The sequence below is a fragment of the Bubalus kerabau genome, chromosome 12 (genome assembly GCF_029407905.1).
Source record: "Bubalus kerabau isolate K-KA32 ecotype Philippines breed swamp buffalo chromosome 12, PCC_UOA_SB_1v2, whole genome shotgun sequence".
NCBI classification, from domain to species: Eukaryota; Metazoa; Chordata; class Mammalia; order Artiodactyla; family Bovidae; genus Bubalus; species Bubalus kerabau.
The window spans coordinates 34,800,850-34,815,600 of record NC_073635.1 but is presented as its reverse complement, the minus strand read 5'-3'; the positions used below and the strand labels follow the sequence as shown (position 1 = coordinate 34,815,600).

Here is a 14,751-nt window from a genome sequence, read left to right as displayed (position 1 = left end):
GGGGGCTTTTCTCCAAGCCGAGGGGCTCCTCTGTTCCCTCAGAGACCTCTCTCTTCCACACTCACCCAGCAGTTTGACCAGGTCATTAATGGTGACTTTTTGCTGAAAAGAAATCTACTGGCATCCAGGCAGGGAACGAGTTGTAAACCCCAGAAAGCTTCCTAGACACTTACTCTCCACTTAAAATATGCTACACTCACACACGCATACACACACAAACACACACACATCACCCACACCCACCCCATACACTACACACACCCAAACACTACACACCCACTCATACACTCACACTACATGCACACTCATACACTACACACACATGCATACACACACACACTACACACCCCTACCACCCACACCCACACCTCCTACACACATACCCACACACTATGCACACTCATATACATTCACACTACACACACATACTCTACACACCCACATACACTCACCTATACACCATACATACATATATAATACACCCACAACCCACACACACACCAGGCAACACACACATACTCAAATGCATTTTACTACAGTCAGTTTGACAAATTAACTTTAATATACAGATACAAAACAACAAATATAGATTCACAGCATTTACAAGAAATCATTCAAATAACATTGTAAATAAAATTTTTTTTACAAAAACTTCAGAGAAAGTACATACGTGTCATACAAATAATCTTATACAACAAATGTCGGCTGACAACAGCTATGTCATCAGTTTGGAAGCTGTCCCTTGACCTTGACAGATAACATCGTCTTGATGTTGACGAGTCAGAATTGAAGGAACAGGGCCTGGAAAGACTTGAAAAGTAAGTAAGTCAAACATGACGGATGTTGATATTTACAAAAAAAAACAAATAGACCAATTGTTAAATCACAGTTACAGTATCTTATAAATTCGTGCTGGATACCTAATAAACAACAAAGAAGGTAATGTTAAGTTTGTTGTCACTAAATGTGCGTCCAGTGTTTTAAGTTCCGGGTTTTTTCCGAGATCAGATGTTTTCTACATGTTATTTTCAGAGTCTCTTGGATTCCACCTTTGTTGCATACATCCTGAGAACAGCATTAGCCAGGTGACATCTTAATAGGAAGACAATTTGTAGGTTAAGATTATTATGGGGACAACTTTGGGGCAGTCTGAGCTTGTCATGTGCCCAGCATCCCTGGCCAGCAAGCCACATGGATCCACACTTGTTGGCACTCAGTGGTGAGGGACATGTTTGTTTCTCTTCTCCCAGACAAACATTACACACTCTGGTTTCTTCCCTGGCTCAGGTGGTTGGGCTGCTGTGTCCCAGCTGGGTAACCGAGTTGATCTGCGTCGAGAACCAGCAGTCCGGGCTTGTAGAGATTCCCAACTGATAAAGTGTTGGGTTGTGGCTTCTACCGAACATTTCTGTTGTGAAACAGGTTTTGGATTAAATGCACTTTTGCTCTGTGTCTAGACAGCAACGATGTAGGATCTGGGAGATTTTCTAACAGGCATGGAGCTCAGCCTCTGTAGTATGAATAAAAAGGCACGGCGATACTCAGAAGTGGGGTGGGGGTGGGCAGATGGGGGATGATGACGGAGATGTTTCCAACAACATCACATCCACTGGACGGGGAGTGGGGTGAAGATCAGATCAGCTGAGAACAAACACACGAGTCCCAGGAAGAGGCTGGCAAATCACGCCCGCTTCTTCCAGCTTGCAAGCCAAAGACAAGGATGGTACTTCTCCAGGGCTTTAGCGATATCCCGCTTTATGATAGCTCACAACCTACTGCAAGACTATTCTACATTTTAGGCTTCATCAAAACTGAGAATGCTGCTTCGGACCTGAGGCCATTTCCCAGGTCTCTCAACAAGGTTAGCAGAGACCTTAACTTGAGTAACAGAGTAAGTGAAATTTATCACAATGTTCTTTTATCTTTCTGGGAGGCAGGTCCACCCATATTATGCAGTGTAGGGTTAAAAAGAAAAAAAAGGCAGGACAGAGAGAGTGAGATTTCCAGAGAAGTCCATACACAATCTGGACAAGAGGCTGTTTGTTTTGACTCCCTTTCTCTCCAAGTGGGAGACACAAGGAATCAAGAAGGAAGTTCGGCAAATGTGAAAACAGTACCACGGCCCATCTATTCTGCAGGCATCTGCTAATAAACCCAAGGCAGACACACAGATTTAAAGAGGTCAAAGGATGCTAAATCCTTTTAAACGTATTTTAGTGATTTTTCAGATCACCTGGAAACCCAAGCAGGAGTCATCCGGGATGGACATCTGACCAAGCGACCGCTGCTTGTACAGAGAGGCTGGGGGGTGGGGGGTGAGCAGCCTGGGGCTCCTACACAGCTCCTTCATTGGGAAGCCCCAGGGGAAAGAAGAGAGGGGAGCAGGGAGTCGGGGATCGGCCGGGAGACAGACCAGGGCTGCCAACAGCACCTCCAACCCTTGGTCCCCATGCTCTAGGGATGGGGAGCTGGGGGAACCGGGGGAGGTCAGGGGAGATGAGGGCCCGCTGGATGCTTCTGCACTGGAGCCAAGTCCTCACTGGAAATGTAACATGAGCAACTGATTTGCCTTACTTCCTCAAAGTAATTCTCTTTTACTAAAAAAACAACCAACCAATCAAGCAACCCAACCGTCCACAACTGCCATATACACACACAACTCTGTTTAGCACAGAGCGCCTACAGTTTCCGTTGGCGGGCCCCACGAGAAGAATATATTATGCCTTGTTAGTAAAAAAAAGGTCAGTTATATAAATGCAACTAGAATGGAGACGTCTATTCAAAAAGGAAACACACACGAGGAGCCACAGCACCTCCTGGGAACCCCCTCACAGAAGGGGCCTTCATTCGGGATCCGGGGCCCGAGATGCCCAGAGGGAGCACCTCCCTGGGGGGTCGGCTCTGGGACCACACCTGGGGGCTCAAGTATCCCCTGTTAGGACAGCACAAGTGTGTTGATGCTCAAGCAGGGGCCTGGTAGAAAAGAGGGACTTCCGTGCTTTCAACATCACAGAGAGATTCTCAAGCAGACAACGCCAGGGCCTGACTGGACCCCCACCTGGAGGAGGACGGGCAGCTCTTCTCCCGGCACCTTTACAAGTATTTTTATCAAAATTTATGATGAGACAAAGGCAGGGGGATGACCACCAACAGGTGTCCGCCATGTGGCCCTCGCTGGAGAAGACTGCTCTCTCTGGACCTGGATCTGTTTTGTCAGGTCTCTTTCATAAGAAACACATCTTCAGAAACCTGTCGACATGTGCATCACCACACGGCTGGCACTACTGCTTGGGTTCATGTGACAAACGGAGGAACGTGGGGGAAGCGAGACCCTGGAGTCCCCTGCATTCGCAGTAGCAGAAGGCCCGTCTGTGTCACTGTTGCTGGATCAGGAAGGACAGACGGACAGGAACTGGGTGCTTTTTGAGCTGCTGCGCCTGCACGTTCACTTTATCGTCAAACTAAGGGGAACGGGTTTTCTGTTGCAGATATATGTGTGTGAGCAGGTTCGTGGGTTCTGCCCAGGCGGTGGCACATAGGAGGGGACTTGTGTACACAGGGAGCAGCGGGTCCCCCTCCCTGAAAGCCTCAGTGTCTCTGGGGCACACAGGTCTCTATGCACCTCGGACCCTGGACTGCATGCAGACACCACACTGGTCTCCCCACCACCAAACATGGAAAAGGTGGATTCCGAAGACGCCGGGCACCCTGGGACCCCTGCGAGGCTGCAGCACCCCTTCCCCAACACTAGAGGAGAGGGACAGCCCCGGCACTGCCCGCCCCTTCAAGACGGGAAGGGCAGTGACCCAACCCTCCTCCTCCTGCTCCTCGGGGAGCACAGCACCCTTGGCCCAGCCCCAAGCCTGGACCAGCTGGACATCAGCGATGCTCCTGGGGCCCCGCCCAGCGTTACTTTGGAGCCCGAGGGGGCAGCCAGGCCTCTGCTTCCCCAGGCGGGGCCAGGTCCTGTCCTCGGCTGGAACGGAGCCCCGGGGAGGCCTCTCAGCACCGGGTGCCTGGGCCCCGGCCCCGTCACTTCCTGAAGGGGGCGAGCTTGTTGAAGGTGTGCCAGAAGAGCGACGGCTTCCTCTTGGGCTCAGCCAGGGCGAACACCTGCTGCTGCGGCAGGCTGCTGGGCACGGTGATGTGGCGCTGGTGGATGGGCCGCAGGCTCTGGAGCGGGGGGGCCGCAGGGCAGCCGCCGTAGCCTGGGGCAGGGGTGCAGAGGGACAGCCACTCAGGTCACAGGCCAGCCCAAAGGGAAGAGTCCCCCGCGCTCCCCGGCCGACCTCCAGTCACATTTCCCAGGAGGACTCCAACAGCCGCCCAACAAACCCACTCAGATGCTGCGTGCTGGACACAGATGGCCTCCCCGAGGCCTCACCTAAACCCCGTCCCCGGCCGGCCCAGGAGGCCCTGAGGCTGGGAAGGAGCCAGAAGCCAGGCACTGGCGGGGCAGGAAGTGGACGCTGCGTGGGGGGAGTGGCAGGGAGGCGCGCTCGGTGAGAGCCCAGCATTGTCGGCTCACCACCAGCTGGAGGAGTTACTGGGTTTCTCTGTGGCTCGGTTTTCCAGTTTCGGAGACAGGGGGTACAGTGCCCACCGGGGGGGTTATGAGAGTTGGGTGAATGCAAGTAACGTGCTTAGAATCGGTGACACGGATGCCTCATCAAAATAACCAGAACTGTTTCTTTAGAGCCGGAATTTTAAACCTGCACACCGGTGGTCGGAAGTGAAGTGAAGTCAAAGTTGCTCAGTCGTGTCCAACTCTTTGCGACCCCATGGACGATACAATCCATGGAATTCTCCAGGCCTGAATAATGGAGTGGGTGGCCGTTCCCTTCTCCAGGAGATCTTCCCAACCCAGGGTTTGAACCCAGGTTGCCCACACTGTAGGCGGATTCTTTACCAGCTGAGCCACAAGGGAAGCCCAAGAACACTGGAGTGGGTAGCCTATCCCTTCTCCAGAGGATCTTCCCCACCCAGGAATCTAACCGGGGTCTCCTGCCTTGCAGGCAGATTCTTTACCAACTGAGCTGAGATGTAATAAATCAGCTACAAGACCACAAGCTGACTGTGATGGTCAGCACGAGAGGAGGACAGAGCAGGTTCTGGAAGACGGGCTCTGGCCACAGGCCTCCCTTGTCCCCCGGCAGGAGACAGTGAGTGACACGAGGGAAATCAGGGAAGGGGCAAGCTGGGCGACCTGGGAAACCTTAGCGCTCCTCCCAGCTGGCTTCCCTGTGGAGAATCCCTCTCTTGCCACCCATGTCCCTGCAGGCTCAGGGGGCAGACCTGGGGGCCTACAAGCCCCCCGCCCCAAGTTAAACCATCTTACAGACGCCTCTGCACCCGGGAGCACGCACTGAAGTCCGTTCAAAACCAAACGCGGGTGGTTTTAAACCGTTCGTTGCTTTCATCTGTCATTCTTTTTAACTCACACTTGTCTCCACTTAACTCCACTCAGAGTGGGTCACACGTCACAACCTCGGGCATTTCTCCCCATTTTAATTCCAACGCTGACACACACTGAGGAGATGAAACCATCTGCGAAACTCACCTTTTGACTTTCCGTGTGCTGCCTTTTGAGCGTTTAACATGGCGAGTTTCTTCTGATTTTCTGAAATTTCCATTCCTGGATTTAGACACAAATGTGGTGTGTATTCAAAACCCATGAAGACATTTCAGGATAAAACTTGCACCAAACCCACGTTAACCCTGAGGTCCTCTCTACAACCAAAGCAGAGAGCCTCAACTGTTAAGGAGGCAGAAGGGGCCGAAGAGGACGGACAGGAGGAGGGGTATCACCTGGACGGCCACACCACCATTTCCCACACCGGGACCACGTGCAGAGCAACCACTTGTGTAAACCCAGATGACAGACACATGGGGCCTCCCTCACTGTCCCCCCACAAGGAGGGTGCTGGGGGAGGCCAAGCCACAGGCCCTCTGAAAGCTTGGCTTCACCCCAAGCAGAGGTAACATCTGAGCCAGGGGTGCTGGCTCCTGCACCCCTACTGCAGACCACGTGGACAAGGGCCAAGGGCAAGACTGAGCTGGGCCGAGTGGCTGTGTTTTTCTGGGCAGGCCCTCCACCCTGAAGCCAGAGACCTGGGCTCTGCCTGTGCAGCTGGCCGGCCTGGACCCACTGCCAGGACCCCCTCTACCTTGTGCAAAGGTAGAATGTCCTGGGCCTTGGCCCCTCAACACACCTGACCCCTGTCCTGACAGGCCCTAGGGTCCCCTCCAGGCTCCGGACCCCAGACCTGCCCAGCCCTCCACCTCCTTCCCGCTCTCCACACCTGCCTGGTTCACTATGCCAGGATGCGTCCAAGCAGGATACACCGGACACACACGACAGGCTAGGCAAGGCTGGGGTGCCTATCTCACCCCACACGTGCCCGGGCCACAGGCCTGCCGGCCCCTGGAGGACACATTCGCTCCTCCCCCTCATCTACTTGTCCGCCCTTCCCTGTCGCCCAAGCCCCAGCTACAGGGAAGCATGGCTGTGCCAAGAGGGGTACGGTCAGGCCCGTCTGGGGCAGACCTGAGAAGCAGTCACTGCTCTGTCTGACTGGTGAGACCTGGGAGGCCTCCCATGGGTGAGAGTCTCCGTGGTGGACTTGTGTGAGTCAGGGGAGGCCGCTGAAGCCCCTCCTGGTTTCCAGGCAAGCTCCCCTCACAGCAGAGCCAACCTCAGCCCCTGAGGTCTGAGGTCCGTGGGATGCAGATGCCACCCTACACCCCACCGTCTCCGGAGCCCAGGCCTTGTCTCCATATGGCTGTCTGTGCTCAGACCCCTGCCATGCCCGGGGGTGGCTCTGGGCTGGGCTTGGAGACCTGGGTGGAGGGGGCTGGGGTGCAGTAAATACTAGGCCTGGCAGCTCCAGCCTGGGGGAGTGGGAGCTGAAAGACAGGAGAGGGCTGGGCAGGAAGCAAGGCTGCCCAGGTGGCCCTGAGCTCTGGGGCAGGGAGGGGGCTGCTGGGCCTGGACAGACAGGGCAGTGAGGTGGATGCACCGTGTGTGATGTGCAGAGCAGAGCTGGAGAGCAGACGTCAGGCTCCCTGTGGTGGGGGGGGAGGTGGCGGTGTGTGTTAAAAACTCCACCAGCCGTGCTCTAAGCCAAGAGTGGGTGGGGCCCTGGGCCTCAGTTTACTCATCTGTGAAACAACCACTGGACCCACAGCACCTTGCCTGGTCGGTCCCGTCAGTAGGTTCGGGAACATGAGGACCTGCGGGTGGCTCCCCGGCCTCCTCCCCGTGGGGGTGAGCAGGGCCCCAGGCTCACCCAGTGCCCGGTCCTCCTGCACCCGCCGGCGCTCGTCCCTGAAGGCCTGCAGCCACCGTGCCTTGTCTTCGGGCTTCCTGGCGCAGAACAGGTGCACCTCGTCGCCTGTGCGGCTGGCCAGCCTGAAGGCGTTCCTGAGGCCCGGCCCGCGGGCGCCATCGCGGCCATCTTCCAGGTCCACCAGCTCCATGGCGTCCGTGTCGGCGCGGCCGCGGTAGTACAGCACGTCCCTGCGCAGCAGGTCCTTCTTGCAGAACACCAGCTGGTGGTCGAACAGGAAGAAGGTGCGCTGCTGGCTCTTGCCCTGCCGCGTGACACTGGTCAGCTCCCCGGAGTGGATCAGCTCCGAGCTGCGCTCCAGGAGGTCCTGGCCCTGGAGGCAGGGGTGCAAGCACATCCGAGGTCACCCGAGGGGAGGTCTCCTCCAGGTGCTGGGGGTACAGGGGGACCCTGGCAGGAACCCTCCGCAGGCGGCCAGGCACATGGGGCCCACGTGTGGGGCAAGCCCCCAAAGGCCGGTCAGATCTCGCTGACAGCCTCCTCAGGTGGGGAATTTCTTATCTTTTAGACTCCATGAGAAAATATGAGCGAGCCCGTGTATTACCTAAGGGGTCCCTCTATCAGAGAGACCTGGTGAAAAATGCTGGGTGGAGGGACCCCACCAGGAGCCGAAAGGGCAGCAGGCCTAGATGGACCCTGAGAGCGTGGGGGCCCCCTGCGGCTGGGCGCTTAGGCTGCAGGCAGGGAGCTTCTGAGTCAGGCAGCAGCTCCCTGCATAACCAGCTCAGGGCCCCGGAGACAAAAGGCCAGATGGCACGATGCCAGCAAGAAACTGGTAAGCTTCGGACAACAAACGATCCCCGAGACGTCAGAGTGCAAGGGCAGGAGGAAAAACACACTTTTGTAGTATTTAAGTTGGATCTAACCCAACATAACTTTATGCTATTTGCTATGATACTGGCCTTTAACATTTTATTCTCCCTTGATCCCAGTTATACAGTATTTTTGGAGGCAAAGGATCCTGACTGTGAAATACTAGCCTGCAGGGATTCTGTGCCCCAGCTTCCTCACTCACAGAACAGGAGGCTGAGACCCAGGGCATGTGAGCACCTTGAAACAGTATTTCTCTCCAGTGCTCACTGCTCTCACCCGCTTTAGTTAAAAAAGTTCCACTTCCTCACTGCTTGGGGCCAGCGAGTTCTGACAGCTGATCAGAGGCAGGACGCCCCCTGCTGGATCTCATAGTCATCTGCACGTCATGGGCTTGTCCTTGGTGATGGCCAGGGGCCCATTCTGCTCCCTCACCTTTCTGTGCCTCAGTTTCCCCGTCTGTTAAATGGAGTAATAATAGTTCCTACTCCCTAGGACTGTTGAGAGGCTTAGCATGTGTGAATCCAGTACAAGTACAAGCTCTAGCTGCTGTCACTGTTGTTTTTATAAATAAAAGTGTGCGTGTATGTGTGTGTGTGTGCATGTGTGTGTGTGTGCATGTGTGTGTGTGTGCACGCTGGACCACCACTCAGGCTGTGTGTCAGTGCTGCCCTGCACCGCCTCACACGGTCCTCACCAGCCCTGCAGGAAACTCCTCTCCTGCCTGCCCCCCGCCTTACAGATGGAGCATCCCTCTCGCCCAGGTCACAGGGGACACGGACTCCCACTTCCACACAACCTGCTGCTCTGTGAGCACGCTCCAGCTGCCCTCATGGAGCCCACCATCAGGCAGGAGGGAAAAAGGATGTACCCAATAAACTGATTATTGGGTACTCTGAAGACGCTCTTCAGAGTACTTCCCAGTGGAGGTGGAGGGTCAAGCATCTCACTGCTAATTTCAACAGTGTGAATCAAAACATCACACCACGGAAGCCAAGAGCAGAGGGAACCTATCACAGGTTGTGAAGTGCGTCATCGCACCAGGGGACCACAGGTAGGGGGTGAAGGGGCATTCAGTGCTGAGGGCCATGGGCTCCAACTTGCCTCCCAGCCCACGATGGACACCTGCCACCGCGCGATCTTGTCTATGCTTTCCAGCTTGCGTTTCCGCTCATTGATCAGGCAGGCGACATTCTTCATGGCCTCATACGCTGCCTTTATGTTGTCGTAATCACTGCAAAGTAAGGGGTTACTTTTAACCACGTAACAGGCGACAGGCAAACGAGGACACATGAAGCAACACGCTCCACCCTTGATTGTATACTGACAGCCTAGACAAGACAGCCTCTAAACAACAGCCATTGTTCCTCCATGAGTAGGCTACAGTCCGCCTAGGCTAAGGGAGCCGACCAAATGCCAGCGGAGTTTTCTGGAATAAGAATGTCATCAATCGTTTCCCAGAAACCACAGTGAATGAAAGCAAAGGCCACAAGAAATAAGTTTTAGTCACAGTGATGAGGGGTGATTTTCATTAACAAAGAAGGGACAGGCCTCTGTTTTGGCTCTGGTCCACACAGAGCTAGTTTTCCCTGTAAAGTTCTGTGACGGTCAGCACTCATTCCAGGAGTGATTGGCTGAGCCTCGTCTTACATGGGAGGACACGAGTGAGTTGTGTAAACGCTGACCGACAGTTCCTGTGTCCGAGCACCTTCATTTCTGGTGCTTTCCACACTGCAGTCAACAAAACTGCCACATCCCCCTGCCCAGCAGCCCCTCAGACCCTGGAGACACCAGGAAAACAGAGGCTCTGGTCTGCACACAGGCTGCAGGAGAGCCTGCCTGGGGCCAGAAAGGTTTACATGCAGGTCTCGTTCTGCATTAACACTTCCAGTTCAGTTCAGTCACTCAGTCCTGTCCGACTCTTTGTGACCCCATGGACTGCAGCACGCCAGGCCTCCCTGCCCATCACCAACACCTCGGAGATGTGGAAAGCAGTTGCCCGGCTAAGAGCTAAGTCTTTCCCCCAGCACTTTCCTGTGTCTTCCAGGACAGACACAGCCCCAGGGTCTTGGGTAGACTGGACTGCAGTCCTTCACAACAGGGAAAAAGCATTGGGAGCAGACTCTGCTGTTTACTAAACACTCCCCACCCCACTGAAGCTCCAATACTTTGGTCACCTGATGCAAAGAGCTGACTCACTGGAAAAGACCCTGATGCTGGGAAAGATTAAAAGCAAAAGGAGAAGGGGGCGGCAGAGAATGACACGGTTGGATGGCATCACCAACAATGGACAAGAATTCAAGCAAACTCCTGGAAATAGTGGAGGACAGAGGAACCTGGCATGCTGCAGTTCCTCTGTTCGCAGAGTCAGACATGGCTTAGCAAATGAACAACAACTCCACCCCCATCTCCAGGCAGATCAGACCCCACTGTCTTCAGACAGAAGCAGAGCAGAAAAGAAGAACCAAGTGGCACACGGGGGTTGCCAAAATAACGGGAGCAAACCCCCAGAGAGGGCTCCAGCAATAAGGAAAAGTATGCAAAATTACTGTTTTTCTACAAATGTTTTCTGTACAATTCCAGAAAAGAGGCAGAATGTAATGGTCTTTTAAAATATTTTGGTTTGTTTTACTTCAGATGAGGAAATGGCCTTTTGTCATTTCCTTTTAAAATGATTTTTTTTTTTTGGTGAAACAAAGTATGCAAATGCTTCATAGTGAAAAATGCCCTTAAAAAGAGAAATATTAAGTGCTGAAGGGTGATGAGTGCACCCCTGGTATAGCCTTCCCATCTTTCAAGATGTTCTGCTTCTTAAGTTGCATTTTTATTTTTTCTGGTTCCTCATCATGACGTCTTTTTATTCTCTTCAAACAGATTTCTTCAAATTTGTGACTTGCCTGACTTTGGTATTTTTTTTTAATTGAAGTTTTCTGATTTTCCCATCAGAAAAAGAAAAAAAAATAACAGCTTCTTTTTAATTTTTTTCAACAAACTCCTTTCTCTTAGTCCTTTCATCTTGATTCTTTAAACTAACATCATTGTCTGGGCAGGTCGTTAAGCGACCCTGCTCTTCCCTTCTACCTTTCATCTAATTGTGAAAAGCCCCGTTTCCCAGGCCCGTCTCTCCACAGGAGTCCAGCGGCTGAGGACAGAATGACCCGTCCCCCACACCCTGCAGGGTGGGCGCTGCCTGGAGAATCTGACTGCTCTCAGGGCAATAGACAGATGTTAAGCAGAGTTGGTGGTCTGCTACAGCAAATTCCTCCAGGCACTGTCCTCTCCCGGCTCCCTCTTCCCAATGGACCCCTGTCCTTCCGAGGGCGGCAGACGGAGAGAAGGCCTTGTGCTGTGACATGGATGTCAGGGACAAGGTTTGGTTTTCATAAACACAGAAGTGTTATCCTAAAATACTGCTGGACGACAGCCGCGTCCCCACTGGCCCCCAGCTGTAGGCTGCTGAAAACTCATCGAGGCATAATTGCTGTCAGCAAAGGGTGCCAAGCAGCCAGGCCTATGGGGGAGACCCTCACCCACGTTCCAGAGCTGACTGAAAGGAAGACAGCTGACATCCAATCACAGCAAGATCAGACATGGTTCTGTACATGGTTCTGGAAAACGACAAGCTGCTATTCGTAAGCAAAGGATAATTTTGGGGGGGGTCCTTCAGGAGAATTCACAAATAAGCCCCAAAGGGAGGTGGAGCGTTCAGTAACCACAACCAGAAGCCCTGTGCGCAGAGCCAGAGGGACAGGGTGGGCAGAGCAAGCACTGCACTGCACCAGAGCGGGGTGGGAGCCCAGCAGGACCTCAGGAAGCCGTGGCCCCTACTCAACACGCTCTGGAAACCGCCTGCTCCTTAAGGGGTCCTGTGTGTCCTCCCCCTCTATAACGGTACTCTGATTCCACTAGGTAGTAACAGTGTGACGCAGGCGGCCCTCCACGTCCGGGTTTCTGCCCCCACCTGTGCTCCGGCGCGGTGTACTTGAGCAGCTCGGCCAGCTGCAGCGGGTACTTGCAGATCTTCTGCACGGGAGTCAGCAGGAAGCCGTCCAGCGCGATGTCGATCATTTGCTGGAGCAACCGGCAGGCCTCGAAGAAGTGCCGGTAGCGGCGCTGCTGCATCAGGCCCGCCAGCTCTGCGCAGGCGCCCGGGTGGTTGTTGCAATACTCTGAGTAGATGGCGAAGCCCTCTTGCTGCGGAGGGCGTGGAGCCTCGTCAGCTCGGGAGCTCCGGGCTCCGCACGCGCTGAAAACACCAGTCCCCCCACCCCCATCCGGACAGGGGAGCCCGTGGCGCCGACTCCTCCGTGTGGGAAGGGGTGGAGGGGGAGGCTGCAGAGAACACAGCATCCCCCCTCCCCCAAACCGGCTCCTTCCACGGACCTCCCACAGGGTGTGGCAGGGGCACAGTCCTCCCTGGGGGGTGGCGCCCTCCACGTCACCCGGGACAAGGGGGAGGCGTTGGTTTCTGCCCTGGCTGCCTCCTGCCCTCTGGTGAGTTTCTCCCGGTGACCAGGGGGACGCAGAGCCCTGCCTCAGGGTCACAGGCCTCCTTCCTGGGCTGAACCTGCTGTCCACGTGCCCACCTCCTCCCCGCTGCCCCACAACCTGGACTCCCTGGGGGCCCCTCCCAGCCACCTCTAAGTAGTTACTCCACTAACTCCAAACCCCAGAGAAGTGAGAAGACTTTGAAAAAAATATAGACCTGGGGTATTTAGGTCAAGATGAACCATATAAACTAATCAACTTAATTTACAAGTGACGCCTCCATCCTATGGGAAGTTAATCAAACAAAGAAATAGAAAGGGACCCCTCTTCTTCGCAGGGAAACATTTCTAAATTACTTAACTCAATGTGACGTTATTAATAAGAAGTAAAAGGTGACGTACGTGCTGAAGGAAGCAGGACCCTATTTCACTCAGGTGAGGTTCCTCTTTATTGTACTGCTTCTCAAGGTCTTTCAAGAACTTTCTTTGGAATCTGTAAATGTCTTCAATGTTTCCGAAAATGGTGGCCAGTTGTGCAACTGAGAACATTGCCGTGTGCTTGCGACACTGTCTAATGTAGCCCTACAACACAGGAAAGAAAACTCTTTTTTATGAATCTAGGAATTCACAGAAATTATTTCAACAATACTGCTTTTGGGGGCCCAGAGACATGGTCTTAAGAGTGGGCTTAAAAAAAAAAAAATATATATATATATACAATTTAGTTTTTAGTTTTGGCTGTTCTGGGTCTTTGCTATATAAGCTTTTCTCTAGTTGCAGCGAGTGGGGGCTACTCGCTAGTCGTGGCGTGCAGGCTTCTCGTTGCAGTGGCTTCTCTTATGGCAGAGCACAGGCTCCAGGTGTGTGGGCTTCAGTAGTCGAGGTGCAGGGGCTAAGTTGCTCCGAAGCACGTGGGATCTTCCCGGACCAGGGAATGAACCCATGTCGCCTGCATTGACAGGCGGATTCTTTACCACTGAGCCACCAGGGAAGCCCTAGAGTGAGTTTTAACTAGAGAAAATTATATTAACCTGAGGGGGTCCCTGATGGGCTAATTATACTTCCACAGCTAAGATGTGCCCTAAATATGTTAAAGACAAAAGGAAAGAAAAAATATAAGTGTTGTTGGATTTATAATTCAAGAAACCACAGAAAGCTTCCAGATTATACTCATGAAACAGGTGGCTTGGTTTCAAACATTAGAGCTCAGAAATTGGTCCTGCCACACTTTCTCTAAACTCCTAAAATGCCCGGGCTCCCATCCTTAACTCCACGTCACAGCCAAAAAGGCCTGCCCAGCACATCGATGACTGTTCCCTGTCACAGTCCAGGGCCAAGGATGGTTTAGCCGGGGCTCCACCAGCACCCGCTTTCTGGAGAAGAACACAAACCTGGATATCTCCAATCCGAGGCTGCACTGATGACGGCACCGCTAATTCTCTACACCCTGGATGCACGCGGGTAGGAACGGCATTAGGATGGAAAGGACACCTACAGTTGTCCCCAAGCGGGCACCGTGTAATTGCACAGACTGAACTGACTACGGCAGAACAGACCACAGGCTGGAGGGTGGCGGGTCTGGTTTACATTCCAAACCTGCTTACTTGTGGGCACCTGGGCTTCCTCATCTGCCCTCCGGGCGCATGGACCAGCCGTGAGTGCTGTGAGGTCAGCTTACCCCGGTCGAAGGGCATGGCCGTGCTCAGCAGTCATCAGCAGGGGCTGTTCCCCTAAAATGAGGCTTTGCTCCCTCAAGCGCAGGTTCCCAGGGAACAAGACACAGAAGCCAAAGGCTGGGGGTCCTTATCTGGGGGTGAAGCCAACCCCACAGAGGGTGGCGCACTTGGCCTGCTTCCTGCTGGGCTCTCTCAGCTGACCGCAAAGTGCAGGGTCCGCATTCATGGCCAGGAGGCTCGAGTGACCAGAGTGGGCACAGGACAGTCTAGCGCACCGCTGTACAGAATCCACAAAAACGGGAAATACCATGGTGGCGGGGGGCGGGGGGAGACTGTTGCCAACGGGATCCCGAACACCGTAGGAAAGAGTCGGGGTGTCACCAGAGGATACTTGTGTCCCTGTCTGCGTCTGGGTGAGACGGACCCCGC

The 14,751-nt window shown here is 53.9% G+C and overlaps 1 protein-coding gene across 2 annotated transcripts in view; it reads right to left on the bottom strand.

Moving 5' to 3' along the window:
• Positions 1-542: 542 nt before the first annotated feature.
• The window catches only part of SPATA13 (spermatogenesis associated 13), a 107,672-nt gene continuing 93,463 nt past the window's right edge, over positions 543-14,751 (bottom strand). For both annotated transcript variants that reach the window (XM_055542532.1, XM_055542533.1), the window contains 6 exons: positions 13,049-13,228; positions 12,121-12,353; positions 9,264-9,393; positions 7,290-7,662; positions 5,561-5,635; positions 543-4,208 (listed from right to left, as the gene is read on the bottom strand). In XM_055542532.1, the coding sequence (XP_055398507.1) occupies positions 4,033-4,208; positions 5,561-5,635; positions 7,290-7,662; positions 9,264-9,393; positions 12,121-12,353; positions 13,049-13,228 (1,167 nt within the window). In that variant the 3' untranslated portion in view covers positions 543-4,032. The remainder of the gene's footprint in view (positions 4,209-5,560; positions 5,636-7,289; positions 7,663-9,263; positions 9,394-12,120; positions 12,354-13,048; positions 13,229-14,751) is intronic.